The sequence below is a fragment of the Marmota monax genome, unplaced genomic scaffold (genome assembly GCF_021218885.2).
Source record: "Marmota monax isolate L192 unplaced genomic scaffold, Marmota_monax_Labrador192_F-V1.1 WCK01_AAM20220418_F8-fsc00307, whole genome shotgun sequence".
Lineage (NCBI taxonomy): Eukaryota > Metazoa > Chordata > Mammalia > Rodentia > Sciuridae > Marmota > Marmota monax.
In genome coordinates this window covers 461,530-478,830 of record NW_026695211.1, presented here as the reverse complement: position 1 = coordinate 478,830, position 17,301 = coordinate 461,530, and the positions used below count along the sequence as shown (strand labels likewise).

General features: G+C 38.7%; 1 protein-coding gene across 1 annotated transcript in view; it reads right to left on the bottom strand.

Moving 5' to 3' along the window:
- Positions 1-17,301, bottom strand: part of Phex (phosphate regulating endopeptidase X-linked) — a 192,618-nt gene that overhangs the window by 96,254 nt on the left and 79,063 nt on the right. Inside the window, exon 12 of the mRNA XM_046430585.2 lies at positions 9,276-9,377. Coding sequence (XP_046286541.1) covers positions 9,276-9,377 — 102 coding nt within the window. The remainder of the gene's footprint in view (positions 1-9,275; positions 9,378-17,301) is intronic.

The window sequence follows — 17,301 nt, the reverse complement described above, 5'->3', positions numbered from 1 at the left end:
TTTCTGTATATCAGTGACAAATCCTCTGAAAAGGAAATGAAGAAAACTACCCCATTCACAATATCCTCAAAAAAATAAAATAAAATAAAATACTTGGGAATCAACTTAACAAAAGAGGTAAAAGATCTATACAATAAAACTACAGATCCCTAAAGAGAGAAATCGAAGAAGACCTTAGAAGATGGAAAGATCTACCTCGCTCATGGATAGGCAGAGTTAATATTATTAAAATGACCATACTACCAAAAGCACTATACAGGTTTAACACAATTCCAATCAAAATACCAATGGCATTCCTCATAGAAATAGAAAAAGCAATCTTGGGGCTGGAGATGTGGCTCAAGTGGTAGTGCGCTCACCTGGCATGCGTGAGGCACTGGGATCAATCCTCAGCACCACATAAAAATAAAATAAAGATATTTTAAAAGAAAAAGAAAAAAGAAAAATCAATCATGAAATTCATCTGGAAAAATAAGAGACCCAGAATAGCTAAAGCATTTCTAAGCAGGAAGAGTGAAACAGGTGGTATCACTATACCAGATCTTAAACTATACTACAGAGCAATAGTAACAAAAACAGCATGGTACTGGAACCAAAACAGGCTGGTGGACCAATGGTACAGAATAGAGGACACAGAGACTAACCCACAGAATTACAACTACCTTATATTAGACAAAGGTGCCAAAAGCATGCACTGCAAAAAGGACAGCATCTTCAACAAATGGTGCTGGGAACACTGGAAATCTATATGCAAGAAAATGAAATGTTTTGGAAAAAAACATGCAAATTTGTTCTTTCTTCAGATTTCCACTTTGTTAATTCATTGAAAGTTTGGGAAATTGAGGAATGTCTTAAATAATGTAATCAAATTATATCAAAGCACTGCTAAATATCTCAGGTTTTCCTTGTAGGCACTTCTAAGTATTTTGTCCAAAGTAGAACAATGGACTGAAAATCTACTGGTTAATGCACTGATTGGTATTTAACAAAAGACCTTTAATAGAGCAGTTTCTTCAAGAACATTTTTTTAAAGAGAGAGAGAGAGAATTTTTTAATATTTATTTTTTTATTTTTTTTTAGTTTTTGGCAGACACAACATCTTTGTTTGTATGTGGTGCTGAGGATCAAACCTAGTGCCCCGCGCACGCCAGGCGAGCGCGCTACGGCTTGAGCCACATCCCCAGCCCCTCAAGAACATTTTTGTTCAACAGAACAACTTGGAAGAGAATCTTCAAAAGTATGAGCAAATGTGCTGATTCTAGTTCCATTTTGTGAGCATGCTTATTAATAACTCAGAAAAACAATAAAACCAGAAAGTGAATTTATCAAATTATGAATTATATAGAAGTGAGAATGGTAGTTAATACACTGAATGACAGACCTGAATTACTAAAGATCATCTGGGATACCATTCTAAAGAATTAATTCTAAATTTGGGAGAAGAGCATTGTGAAAAACATGTTTATCATAGCAATAGCTATAATAGATATCCAACCAGACCCAACTATGGGGAGATGTTTAAGTGATCTTCTGTGTGACTAGTAAAAGAATATGTAATAATGGTGAATATTCTTTCACAAAGAATATGTAATATTACGCAAAATGCTTACAATATAAATGTTAGGAGACTAAGAAAGGAATCAAATTTACATACACAGCATTGTTCAAGAATGCTTTTTATGTATAGGCGAAATTACAGTAATACATCAAAATATAAGCAGTGGTTATGTTTGGGTGATGGAACTATTGATGAGTTTCTCTTTCTATTTCTGTATTTTACTTTGAAGATTTTCTTTAATGAACATAGATTTTCATAGCAAAAATAATAAACATGAAGAAGATGCAGAAATATTTTTTAAAACCCAGAGCCATAAACAAAAACAACTAAATGCATCGTAATGAGAAAAAATGTGAAATTCTAGGATGAGGTTTTTTAAAAATGCTAACTTTAGGACTGCAGCAACAAGGCTTAACAACAGCTCCTGTGAGATTAAAAAAAAAAAAAAGACCTAGAAATTAACTGACTGTAAATTTGTTATGAGCCAACAGTGACATGCATGGCTGAGGGGGAAAGATAGCCATAATATCAGCTTCGGATTCCTTAATATAATTTGTATGCAAAACATAGGCAGCAATAATATTCCCATTGTGCTGGGTGAGTTGGACTCTATCTAGAATATTGTGTTCAGCCTTGAACTTGAGCTTTAAAAAAAAAAAAAAAAGATGTTGAAAACTGGAGAGAAGCCAGCAGGATAAGGCATCATAACTGCAGCAGAGAGATTGGTTCTCACTTTGGCTGCATTAGAATCATCTGGAGAGTTGATTAAAATGCACATTCCTGGGTCCTCTTCCCGAGTTTTTGATTCTATAGGTATGGGATGGAGCCAAGAATCTGCATTTCTAACTAGCGTATTGGTGATACCAAAAAGCCGGTATCACCTGCTCTGGAAAACAAAACACAGACTGTGAAACCAGATTGCCAGGAATGGAATCCCAGTCTTCCCCCCACTAGCTGAATGACCTTGGGCAAGGTTGATTGCCCTTTCTGTGCGTTGGTTTCTTCATCTGTAAAAAGAAATAACTTCCGCCATATGGATTTTATGTCATTGCAGTAGTTTGGCAGATGGAGCAACAGTGCAAAATGTTGGCATGGTTGAGCTCTGAGTGCCCCAATCTTCGCCCAGGGCACTCACCTGTGAGATGGTGAAAAAAGGACTTCTGCAAGGAGTGAGAAGAAGTGACCACTTATTAACACAGATTTGATGTCAGGAAAATTTCCCCTATAATCACCTGGAGTTCTCAGAGTGTGGGTCCCACACCAATAGCATCAGCATCAACTAAAGACTTGTCAGAAATGCAAATTCCCAAGGCCACCTTAGACCTACTAGATCAGAAACTGTGGGGCTAGAACTGGCAATTTGCATTCTAAGGGGTCTCTCCTGATGGTGCTGACCCATAGTCAAGTGTAAGAATGAATAACCTAAAGCATCACCCAAAACAATTGATATGAGGCACTAGAACATGGAAATTTGATTAAACTCACTCCAAAAACATATCAGGAGGATGCAGCTCAGTGGTAAAGCACCTGCCTAGCATGTGTGAAGCCATGGGTTCCATCCCCAGCATGGAAAATAAATACTAGATAGAATATGCCTCTGATAAATATATATATATATGTCAAACTCTTACTTATACCATATATTTGCTTTTGTGCTTAAAACATATATAACACAAAGATGATACTGAATTTGTTCAAACCCAGAAAATCTAAAATCCACAGAGAAAAGCTATCACCTCCTATGATTTTCTCAGTAGGGGCTGCTTCTTATTTTATAAGGGGAGGAGGGGGCAGGAGTGGGAGGTGGAATATCTGAGAGTCTAAAGGGACTCAGGGACCATGGACTTAGGTTACCCACCCACCTCCCTAACCAACAGGAAAGTCCAATGACCCAAACTAATGAACTAAACCACACTCACTTCCTTTCTCCCACCCACCAATGCAACCAAAGCCTCTCCACTCCCACAGGACAGAAGTTTGATAGAAGCTGCTGGCAGTGTTGAGAGTATTCCTCATGCTCTAGGAATTCATCTAAGTGCTTTAGAATACTGACTCCTTTAATCCAAATAACAAACTTCTATGGTAGGTACTGATCTCCCCATTTTACAGATGTGAAAACTGAGGACAATAGAGATGAAGTAATTTCCAAACAGGTCACAGAGCTAAGAAGAGATAGAAAGTTGGTCTGAAACCTAGGCAGTGTTTTTGCAGTCTGTGTTATTAATCTGTATACTGCAATTTCTGTTAAGGCCAACGAAGGAAAGGAGATACAAGTAGGAAGTCTATCTTGGCTTGTTTGTGTGTGAGAGACAGGGAGCCAGAGAAATGGGGTGATAGGGCTGGTACAAGCTCAGTATGGAAGGCACATAGGAGCCAGGAGAGGAGGGACCCAGGGCAAGCAAGAGGCTTACATGCTGTTTTGCCCCTCCAGGTCCCTGGTAAACACTGGAGCTGGTACAGGAAGCAAGGTCTCGTCCGTCTCTCTCTCTCTCTCTCTCTCTCTCTCTCTCTCTCTCTCTCTCCCTGTTCTCTCTCTCTCTCTCTCTCTCTCTCTCTCTCACACACACACACACACACACACACACACACACTTTTGTGTGTGGTGCTGGGGATTGAACTCAGGGTCTCACACGTGCTAAGCTCTCTAGGGAAATTCACCTTAAAAATAATGAAATACCATTCCATATCTATACAGTATCGTTTTGTTTTGTTTTGTAATACTGGGTATTGAACCTGGGACTCTCTATGACTGAGCTATATCCCCAGCCCTTTTTATTTTTTGAGACAGGGTCTCACTATTGCCCAGGCCGGCTTTGAACTTACAATCCTCCCACTTCAGCCTCCCAAGTAGCTGAGATTGTAGGCATGCACCACCATACTTAGCTGGGGTAACTGCATTCTTGGGTAGTTATACAAATATGCTGTCAGGTGTAATAGGAATGAGAAGGAGACTTTGACCAAAGTCCTTCCTTTCCTTTTCTTCTACAAATCAATTTATAATGAGCATGTGTAGTGCAGCAGGAGTAAGGGAGTTAAGTGATGTAGCAAGGGACAAGGACTGCTGGTTGCAGAGTTACTGGAATTAGCAAGTAGGAAGAGCCCAGAGGAAGCCTTGCCCATAGGCTGCAAGGACATGGGCAGTGACAGGATCTGATTACATAACAGAGGGAGAGAGGAAGGAACTGGGTGGGCACTCTCTGAATAGCATGCCCCATGCACATGTTTGGGCTCCTTAGAAGCCTCCTCCCCTAAATTCTCAGGACTGCTTTGCATCTCCATGATATTAAACCATCTCCTATCTCCCCTGCATCCATGGCACTCCTACCACACTAGGAGTATAAAGGGCCCTGCAGACAGGAGTGACTGCAGATGACTATCCCCCATTCAGAATCCGAAGCTCCTGGCCCAGCACCTGGCACATCATCATTGTGCTGGAAATGTTTGCAGAATTGAGTTTGCTGAGATGCAGTGAAATGCATTGTCACCTTCAAGGCAAGGAAGTGAGGAACACACAATCCTGGGGCTGTGTCCTCAGTGGGGATCCCCTTAGAAGCAAACCCTGAGACAAGGATTCAAGCACATGCAGTTCATTTGGGAGGTGAAAGAAACACCAGAGGGGCACAGAGAAGTGAGAGGAGAATGGAAGGCAGTCAATAAAGGGCATCTTGCCAAGCAGCTCAAGCCCACTGGGGAAGCCCCGGGAGCCCTTGTGGAACACAGGAGAGGGACGAGGAAGCTGGGGCAGGTACACACCATTGCCCATCAATTGTTGGTTGAGGGCTGTTGAAGAGGTTGTGGTGTGCCCCCCAGTCCTACACTATACTCCAGGCCCTCCATGTGAGTGACACAGCAGGCTCAGTGGGAAGAGAAAGCTCTTAGGCAAAAGCAGGAGACTGCAGCTAGAAGATAGACAGGTGAGCAATGAAGTGGTAAGGACAAGGTCACTGGTTCCCAAACTTTATTACCCAAAGGGTTTAGCCCCACCCCTAGAGTGTGGGGGGAGGGCAGTATGTCGAAGGGATCTGCATCACAACAAGTTCCCTAGAGCTGCCTGTCAGGCTCTGCTGAGGACGCAGGCAGGGCACTAACTGGTGGTACCAGAATGCATGCCAGAGGGAAATGCAATGCCTAGGATTGGCAGAGCTTAGAGACAAAGGCAAAGAGGTGAGCTACACTCCTGTTTTGCCCTCTGCAAGAGAACACTTCCCTCTTCATTCAAAGTCTGCATGTGGGAGTTGCATGCCTGTGGAGATGGGAACATACAGCTGACTTCTCTGCACCTGCTGTGGCTAAGGCAACTCCCTCACAGCACCCTCAGCATGCTACCTCCCAGTGACTTCTTCCATCCTGGTATTTTTCTCTGGATGTAGCCTAACAAGCTTAGGTCCTGGTGACAAAAAGCACAAACAAGCATTTCAGAAGGGATTCAGCATTTGGCTACATAATTTAGTTCAGCTGGGGATGAACCTTGTTCAGAAAACTGCTCCTCCCAATCTGACCCTGAGCTGGCCAGGGTGGCTGAAGGTTACACTGAGTCCTTCTCCCTCCCAATTTAGGAATCGTTATATATTGACCTTGAAAGCCTCTTCCTTTGCTCTGGCAAGGGTAAATCCTCCAGAAGATACCCCCCAAATCATTCTTTTATCATCCTACACTCATTCACTGACTTTGATTACCAGAAAAATTGCAGGCCTCCCATCCTATGCTACTTATTTACAATAAGAGTACATGCTTGCAGGAAATGCAGAATCCTGAACAAAAACTGGTGCTTATTTCACAATACCAAATTTGCACTTGAAAGCTACACCATGTGTTTCAACACACAAAAGCATCCATGACCTCTTAAGAGATGAGCAGGAAAAGGCAGAGAGACAGAGATAACAAATTTCCCCTTCACAGAAACAGAGACACCCTCATTTATCTTTTACAATGAGCACCCCCAGTAAAGAGTGCAGCAAAGCCACATGGACACACTTCCATTTTGAGATGGGGTCACTGCCATAAAAGCCACGGGGTTAGGCCTCAGACCACTGTGAATATCTGGACCACCCAGTTCAGGAAGTTGGTCACTATAGAATGCTGAGGTCGACACCTCTTAGGAGGAGCTTTAATTAGCTGCAGTCCAGAGCTTCATGGCAAGGGGAAAAAAAAGCTTCGGCCCCTCGCAAATAGGAACATTTTTTCAGCTTTCCCAATGGGTTGCCAAGTGATTCAGCATTGGCCCAGTGTGGGCACTATTATTGATGAGAAATCTTCCGCCTGGGTGATATACTGCATAAAACACATGCCCAAAGAACAGTGCCAAGTCATGCCAGGAAGAAAAGGCGAATTATTCACCTCCACTTCAAATGCAGGCAAATCCTTTCTTAATGCAGGGGCTACTCCATATCAGAAAGACAAAGCCCTGATAGTCAGAGATTTCCATCTAAGATTCAAGGAATTATTAGGCAGAGTCCCTCCTTTCTTGTTGACTATTAAAAGGCAATCAAATTGAGGACAGCAGAGAAAAAGGGCAAGAAAAAATTTTCTTTTTCAAAAACAGGCCCAAAGTAGAAAGCTGCATAAAAGCTGTCAGCTCATTGTGTTCTTTATGAGTAGTATGAGCTCCACCCAGAGGTCATTTCTAGAACTGCAAGTTCATTTAATTTGGAGAAGGAAAACCTCCATCTTTTGGGGTCCAGGGCGGGACCAGCCTCAGAGAATTGCTGGAAATTCTTGGAAACATCCTTCATTCTTGCCTTTCATTAAAGGCACTACTCTGAAATCTGAAAGATAAAATATACCTGGGGAACCTAGCGAGATCCAGGAGGAAAATTGCCTTTGATATTTGTACCTGTCGAGGAACTAGCAGAGTTCCTGGCAGATTGAACTCAGCTCAAAGAAAGCAGAGTGTTCAAAGACTACTTTTAGAAGAAAAACTGACAGCTCTCATGAAATAAAATCGAAGACTGGAGAGCAACTCAGAGGGCAAGCAAGAACACGTCTAATATTAGAAATACTGGGAAGAGTTCTCCTTTAAGAAGGAGGTATGATCTGCTTGCCTAGAAAGCCCAAATGTAAGGCACCCACTCCCTTATGGAACTAGGAAGATTGCCCGGAGGCAATCTTGATGCATACTTCTCAAAGAACTGACTGAAGTTTCCAGAACATTCCCAAGTATCTGTCCATTCATAAAACACACACACCCTCACAATCCACCCCACCCTTGTGGCCTTGTACTAATTCATACATACACTACCCCAGTCCCTAAGGAGTTAGGCTAAAGAGCCCCAAATATGCTGAGGCCTCAACTGCCCAATTCTGTTCCAGATATCCCAGATATCTACCTTCTGGAGCACTTTCCATAACATTCTGTGCACACCTGTCCTTTCATGACTTAAAAGACAGCTTTGACAGACCTTGGAGGGGAAAACAAAATCAAATTTACCATTTGTCTTCCTCCAGCACTCCCCCCCACCACCACCCAAATTCTTTCTTCACTAGAAACACTGAATAGCCTTTTCACATAAAACATCTATGGCAAGGTCATATTAAAGCTCTAGAAAATATCCTTGCTAAACTTCTGCACACTCCCATTTCAACAAGTCTAAGCATTCCCAGAATGTTGCCTTCTTTGTTTCTTGATCATAATGCAAAAATATTTCCGCTTGGGGTTGGGGATATAGCTCAATGGTACAGTGCTTACCTAGCATGCACAAAGCCCTTTGGGTCTCCAGAACCAAAACAAAAAATAATTTAGTGCCCATGATGACTCAGTAGGATTCCCTAATGATAACAATCACACTGGCCTAAATCACAAATGTTCAGACTCTACCCTAGATCCATGAACCAGGCTGGGAAGGGGATCCAGAAAGCTATAAAATTTCTAGACATCCCAGGTGATAGCTATTATCAGAAAGGTTTCAAAACATCTCTTGAAAGAAAAAAAATGCTCCAGATTTTATAGTCTCCCAGCTGCAGAATGGCATCCATGAACAGTGTACCAGGCATGCTATACCCACTAGAGCTCCAGTTCCATCAGAATACCTAGAATTAAGATAGGCTCCATTTTTTTTAATTTTTAAACAACAATACTCTTCATTCTTTCCTCATTTATTCCCTTATCTTGTTTATGGTATCAGAAAAATTTACAAGGCCCACCAAGTTTCTACTGCTAACTTTTATACTCCTACACAATGGTCTACTACTGGTTCACAATTGATAAGCATGGTCTTTGGATCATTTGTGTTAAATGATGGGCTAAGAAGTAGATCTATTTGGTTACTGGAAAGGATTTGCCTCAGGACATTTGCACACATCATGCACAGAGAAAAGGACACATGGCCAATACAGGTTTTCTTCTTCTTTGCATCTTGAGGGCTCTTCTGCCAGCTGCTCCCGATGGCTCCCAACTGCTCTGCATTCTGCCATATCCAATGGAGGTTTATGGCAAAATTCACTAGGCAGCAGGCCATGAGGCTCTTATAGACAGCAATTAGAAGGGAAAGATGAATTATTGGGTATTTGAAAATGCAGTTAGAGAAAGAAAAAGTCAGATGTTATTTTCTCTTAACCCCCAGTGATGAAATCTATTTATTCATCCAAAAGCACACACCTAAATCTGGGGTCATTCAGAACCAACAGCTCAGTCAATATAAAAATCAACTACACAGTCAATGTCATCATGAAAATCCATTAAACCAGAAATCATATTTTGTTCATCAAAAGGAATTCTTACCTTTTCTTTGGCTTTCTTTTTCGTCCCTGCATCCATCCAGTCATTTTCTTTCTCCAGCATATCAATGAAGGCCCAGCGAACACCCTCAATCAATTCCTCCATCTACAAGAAAATACCCAAAGAAGAAGTGTCAAAGACAAAAACTTCAGACAAGGTTTTCTGAACTAAAATTAGCTTGTGTAGAAATAGTTCAATGTTCAATATGATGAGGAAGAGGTTTTTCCAGTTTGACCCCATATTCTGGCAGCATTTATTCTAAAACCAGTAGATTATAGCCTTTTCTTTCCATGAGAATAACTGGATAGCCCAGCTGTGAAAGGATAATGTGTTTTTATTATTTCTAATAGGTTATGACTAGGTGGTGATCTGCTTAAGCCAATTTCAATAATTTAATAGGGATCTGAGAGAGACTAATAAAGGCACAGACTGTGTATTTCAGATAGGTATTGCAGAAGAAAGTGAACGAACAGTTGGAAGTGGTACTGTTAACCAAGAAACAGGCAAGAAGAGCCATTACTCCAAAGAGTGCTTTGCCAACATGAATCAGACTTATGCCAAGACCCCAAATCTTCCCAAATTTAGTGCCACTGGTCAAATCAAATGCTTGGCTGTTCTCTATCATCTTTCTACCCTCTTCTCTACTCTCTTTTAGCTCAGCAAAGTCCCATTATTTCAGATCTAGAATGGCAGATGCAAAGGGAGCTTCTACAGAACATCTTCTAAAAGGCCTGTTCCCAGAAGTTCAAAGAGTGAGGCTACATTCACAAAGAGGACAAGTTTGCCCTAGCTTTACTGCCAGCATCTGCAGGCCAAGAGAGGACTGGGAGAAAAAAGACTATGACACTTAATTTCAGAAGCCACACAGCAATATGAGGAGGCTGTGCCTGTCTGTGAGTGCATACCCCTCAAAATCCTGTTCTCCTACAGAGACGCTCTGGCTTCCTTAACAGGACACCCAAGAAAGAATAAATATTGAGATCTGGCCCCAGAATTAAGTTAAATTTGAGATTATGGGATTATAAATCAATTTTAACATTACCTCTAGAAGGAAAACAGTTTAAATGTTTCCTTTGTTCTATAAGGAATTGTAGGCAGGAAGCTCAAAATAATTTTTTTTCTGTTTAATAAGTTTTCAGCTATGTTTTCAGTTCAATAACAGTTGTAAGGGAACCAGAGCTGTAAATCAGTGGGCTGGGTTCCATCGTATGTAAATAAGAACAAACAGCAGATGGAAGGGGGTAGGGGGAGCTTCACAGCTATTTCTTCCCAACTTAGTAAAAACATGTAAAAAGAAGAGAAACCTCGACTTGGGATTGGGGCATAAGAAAACATGAAATAATGGTAGAGCATAAAAAGCATTGTCAATGGTTCTCAACTTTATCTATACATTGGGAGCTTTGGGGGAACTTAAAAGAAAACTGACAAAAAAAATAATGAAACATTTTAAATTAAATAAAAAATCCTGAGGCCCAGGCATCAGGATGTTGATGTCATTAATCTAAGTTCTAGCCTGGGATCTAGGAGTTTTTGAAAGCTCAGCAGGTGATTCTAATGTGCAGCCAGGGTTGAGACCCACTGATCTAGGGGAAGCCATTTATTTTACAAATAAGGAAATTAAGAGCTGATGATCTGTCCAAGATCATATAGCCGGTGAGGGTCAGAGCCAGGCCCTGACCACAGAGCTAAAATGACAATTGTGAGCTCAGAGTTTGTAAGAGCAACAACAGTGTCCTGCATAAATTAGACGAAAATGCCAGGAAAGTGGAAGGGAACCAACTGAAAAATGCAGAAGTCAACATTTTAAACAGAAAACACACATAAGGAGGGTGTGAAAATGGCCAAGAAATCTCCAGAGACTAGATCTTCTGCATACGCAGTCATCAGCACCCCAAGTCTTTGTGACCTCATCACGCAGCAATGGACTTCAGCCACCCCATCACCTACATGTGGATAGAGAAATACATCCTCCACATTAGGGAGGGGCAATGGGGATGGAAAAAAAGCTAGGAGATTGATTTGAGAGATTTAGTAACCAAATGAATGGAACCAGGTGATTAATTGTATGTGGGAGGCGAAGAAAACTGGGAAAGTTAGATTAATTCCTAGGCTAGGCTTCAGTGGTTATTGTTGCCATTCTCTAAGACCAGAAGCATGGGGAGAGGAAGAGGGATAGGGACAGAAGCCAGATCACAGGTGCCTGGGGTTATAGCTCAGTTGGTAGAATACTTGCCTGGAACATGTAAGGCACTGGGTTCCATCCTCAGCACCACATAAAAATAAATAAATGAAATAAAGGTATGTGTCCATCTACAACTAAAAAGAAAAAAAAAGAAAAAGAAGCCAGGTTACAGTGGAATGAGGAGAGCACTATGAACTAAAAGAGTTAAGGTATAGATCTGAGGGTTTGGTTTTGGGCATGTTTCCTGCTACTCCTGTTTTTATTGTTGTTATTTTATTGTTGCTATTGAACATGTGAGATATTTGACTGTGTTTGAATACAAATGGAAAGGATCCAGAAGAGAAGGGATTGGGGAAGAGAGAGTTATTAATGGTCTCTGAAAGGGCAAAAGGAAAGATGGGGCTGGAACCCAGAGACTATATGCAAGGATTCATCTTAGAGAGGGGACAGGACTATGAGAGAGGAGAAGGATAAAATGGATAAAATAGTGCACATTTTGCAGAAGAATCTACAGATTAGATGGTAGAAAGTTGGGAGAGTCCTCATTTAATCATGTGGCTTTTTTCCATTAAATAGTATTGAGTTCTGCTAAAAGGATTTCTCTAAAAAAAAATTCTTCAAACATGGATATTCACATCTTGGCAGCATGAACAAACTGCTAAGAATACGGGTATTTACAGATGAAGGAAAAGAAAACAGCAAAAGTTTTCCTCTCAACATCCTGGCCAGCATATACCAATAATAGGAAAAATAAGTGAAAGAATAAGTTTAAAAAGTTGAAAATATAGGAAAATATTTATTTGGGATAAGGTGTATGTAAACCAACCTTACATTTTGGTTTAAAATAAATTAATCAATCAAATTAAATAAAATAATCACTATCCAAGCCAGAGAGATCTTTGGCAAATTTTAGACTTTGGGATATCTATGTTTAATCTTAAGGTCATTTTACTCCTATTTTCTTTGGGGCATTTATAATGAAGTATACACTTATTATTAAAATGGATAACTTTTTCTAAGTAGCATATACCCTCATGAAGACCATAGGACCTTCTCTGGCCATTCTTAGACATTATGATGACTTAAATTCATTAAAGGTTTTGTGGGATGAGGTGGTGCCCATCTATAATCTTAGTGACTCTGGAGTGTGAATTAGGAGGATGGAAAGTTCAAGGCCACCCTGGGCAACTTAGCAAGGCTCTGTTTTAAAAGGTAGCGGGGCTCTAAGGATATAGTTCAATGGTATAGCTCTTGCTTAACATATGTGAGGCCCTAGGTTCAATTCCTAACATCACAAACAAACGAACAAACAAAAAACAGTTTTAAGCATTTTTGCATGGGTTTTCAAAGTCCTTTGCCTATAACTTGTTAATTGCCATTCCAATTGGAAATGGAGGCAAAAAGATTTAACCTCATTGTCTGGATGAAGAATGACAAATAGTTTACTCACATGCAGCTTCCCCCGTTCTCTGCCATTCTTTTCCTCCCCTGAACCATCACATCTGTCTCCCCTAAATCCATCTTTTGATATCTCATTCTCTTTGTGGTTCTTTCATATATGTCAAAGACAAGTAAATCAATTCATTTTTGTTTTCCCATGAGCTTCAGCTGGTCCTTGCCCTTGAGAGCAACTCTGTTCCAGACCCCATCTCAAGTTCTTTTTTTTTCTTTGCAGAATTTATAGATTTATTATATACATTTTCTGTGAAATGGTGCTGAACTACCCCAGCAGACTTCAAGAACAAGGGGAATCTTTGAAGGTGATTAATATCATTGGTTGGAATGTCAATGCAACTACGAGAAATAATGATTTTAGCATACTGGAACTAAGAAGATAAATCACTGAACATTTATGATTTTTATCTTTAGACTACTCTCCAGCATCACATAATAACATTGCATTCAGTCAAGTCATGTTCCCTGAGGCAACAAAAATCTGATATAATTTTAAAACAAGAAAAAAGAGAAAAATAGGATTTCCTCACCAAACCTTGACCTAACACCCCAACCAGCCATCATATGGCATTATTAGAAATCATTTAAAGTAGAAGTCATCAGGTTAACTTATCCATAGAAAATGTTTATTTAGAGTCAAAGATCAAAATGTAACATATAAAAATTAAAGTGTTATGTGGTAGAAACTGCCACATTCAGGGTAAGGGCCCGCCAGACAAAGCAACAGTGCTTTGAGAGAAGTCAGTTCATCCACCGTGGTTATTTGTAGTTTCCTTCAAAGCTTTGTCTCTGGCAATAAAGAAATCTTACAAAGCCAACTCAAGACCTACCCATGGATCCCAAACATTTAACCCCATACTTTAAGTCCCATCTCAGAGTGACTTTCAGGAATATAATCAGAACGATACAGATGTGTTCAATTGCCTTTCCCTTTACATTTATTTGGAAAGATCTATAACAAGAAGATCTGTAAGCTTTGAGAACAGAAAACATGATTTAGATCAAATGAGATCAAGCAAATAAAAAAGTATTTCACAAATTTAAAATTGTTAGTTTTATGATTTCATATTTCGTACTCTTTATTATTTTCATATCTCACATTATTTTTCACACATGATTTCATATCATGTTAATACCTAACATTGTCATATAGCCAATGCTCAGTAAATACATATTGATCACTTTATGCTTTTCAAAACCTCCAGTGGAAATTTTAGCCAGAGCAATTAGGCAAGAGAAAGAAATAAAAAGCATATAAACAGGAAGGGAAGAAGTTCAATTATACCTGATTGCAGATGATATGATACTATCTATAGAAAAATGTAAAGACTCCACCAAAATACTATTGGAACACGCATTCAATACTGTTGCAGTATACAAAATGAACAGCCAAAAATCTGTAACATTTTTATATACCAATAAAATTACTGAAAAAGAAATTATGAAAGCAATTTCATTCACAATAGCTACAAAAAAAATAATATACCTAGGAATAAATTTACCTAAGGAAATGAAAGACTTCTACAATGAAAATTACAAAACACTGATGAAGGAGAATACACACACACCAAAAAACAAAAAACAAACAAATAAAATGGAAACACCTCCCATGTCCATGAATTGAAGTACTTTTGTTAAAATGACCACACAGAAGGAAGGGGATTGAGGGGAAGGGAGGAGGAACAGGAAAAAGGAAGAATGGTAAGTGAATCTGACTTAACTTTCCTATATACATTTATGAATATACCACAGTAAATCTCACCATCATTTACATTCACAATGAACTAATTTTTTTCCCAAAAAAAGCTATAAATAAATAGCAGAAAGATCAGTAGAGGGAAGAGAACAGGGGGAAGGGGAAGTACTAGGGACTGAATTAGAGAAAATTATATTCCATGATTTTATAATAATGTCAAAATGAACCCTAATGTTATGTATAAAAATTATTTTAAAAATGTCATACAGATTGAAAGCAATCATCATGAAAATGCCAATGACACTATTCACAGAAACAGAAAAAAAATCCTAAAATTCATAAGTAAGCACTTAAGACCCCAGATAGTCAAAGTAGTCTTCAACAAAAAGAACAAATATAAAGAACTCAACAATATCTGATTGTAAGACATACTTCAGAGCCATAATAACTAATACAGAAGAGTACTATCATAAAAATAGACATACAGACCAGAGGAATAGAATAAAGATCCCAGGAATAAATCTACACATCTACATCCAACTGATTCTTGACAAAGATGTCAAAAATCTGTGCTGAGAACAAGCTGAGAGTAGTGGTACATGCCTATAATCCAGGTTACTCAGGAGGCTAAGGCAGGAGGATCCCAAATTGGAGGCCAACCTGGGCAACTTAGCAAGACCTTCTCTAAAAAAATAAATCAGAAACAACATACATTGTAGAAAGGACACCTTTCAATGAATGGCTCTGGGAAAACTGGATTAGCTATATGCAGAAGATTGAAACTTGGACCCTATCTCTCACCCTGTAAAAAATCAACTCAAAATGGATCAAAGACCTAAATGTAAGATCTGAAACTGAAAGTATTAGAAGTAATAACAGGGGAAACATTTCAAGACATTGGTACATTCAATGATTTAAAAAAAAATATGACCTCAAAAGTACAGGAAACTAAAGAAAAAATAGACAAATAGAATTATGGCAAAAGAAAAAGCTTTTGCACAACAAAGGAAATAATCAACAGAGTGAAGAGAATTTCAAAATGGGAGAAAAAATTTTGCCAGCTATTTCATCCAAAAGAGAGTTAATATCCATAATATATAAAGAACTCAAAATACTTAACAACAAAAAATTTGGTAAATGGGGGGCGGGGGGAGCTGGTGTTGTGGCTCAGTGGTAGAGCACTCATCTACCATGCATTAGGCACTGGGTTCGATCCTCAGCACATGTAAATGTAAAATGAAGATATTGCATCCACTTAGAACTAAAAAAATAAATACTTTTAAAAAAGACTGCTAGCTTTAAAAAAAAAATTGGCAAATGGGGGCTGGGATTGTAGCTCAGTAGTAAAAGCATTTGCCTAGCACATGTGAGGCACTGGTTTTGAGCTTCAGCCCCATATAAAAATAAATAAATAAAGATATTGTGCCCATCTACAACTAAAATGAAGAACTGGCAAATGAACTAGTGAAACTTCACATTATGTACAACCACAAGAACTTAATCCTAATTGGAATAAATTATACTTCATGTTTGTATAGTTTAAAATACACTCTACTATCGTGTATATCAAATAAAAAATGGCAAATGATCTAAACAGACACTCTTGAAAGAAGAAACAGCCAACAGGTATATGAAAAAAAAAGATACCTGCCATTAGCTATCAGAGAGATGCAAATCAAAATTATGATATCAATTTGCCCAGTTAGAATGAACATCATTTAAAAAAAATAACAAAGGCTGGTATGGATGTGTAGTACTGCATGTTCTTTCTCATATGTGAAAGTTTAAAAAAAAGTTGACCTGAAAGTAGCATAATGATTTATTAAAGATTAGGAAGGTAGGCAGATAAAGGAAGCTTGATTTGATCAGTGTACTTTGTATACATGTATTGAAATAGCATACTAAACCCCATTGATCTATATAATTAAGACATGCTAATCAAAAATAAGATAAAAAATAAAACAAAACCTTCCAATAGACACCTGGCAAAGAAGTGAAATTGAATCAAACTTTTTTCATATATGTTCATGTGTAACAGTTATTTCAGCAATACTAAGAGAAAATACCAAACTTCCTCACAGAAAGTATGTGATTATTCAAGTAGGACCAGGAGGTTTACTAAAATGGAAGCTGAAAATAGAAAAAAATAATGCAAGTTACCCTTTTCAAATGAAGCCACTTTTGAAAAGAGAGACCTATTCTGATATAGAAATTCAAAGCCTGAATCTATGGAACTTATCAGTGAGTAGCAAATCCATCTTTATATTAGGAGGCAAGTTCCCAGCAAATATCTCTGGAATGGTTCCAACCTACAAACAAATATAAACTTTAGTGGAAATCAAATGACTCAATAAGTTTGTCTAGTCATTCTGACATTGGTGATGTCACTGTGGCACAGGACAAATAGCTAAGAATGGTTAAAATATATAACTATATATCACGTATCTTGTAGAAATATTATAGGATGATATAATTCTGAAAAAGACAATAAAGAAAAAAATATTGAGGTTGATTGTGTCCATCAATCTTAAATTAATATTGTACTAATAAAATTCTTAACTAAAAGGCATAATCTTGAATAGACTTTCTTCTTTAACACAATTAGAAGTTATCATATCTTAACAAACCGTGAGCTTAAAATGTTTCCAGTCTTCCTAGTGTTTTAGACCATGGTCAGTTTCCTTGACTTTTAACCA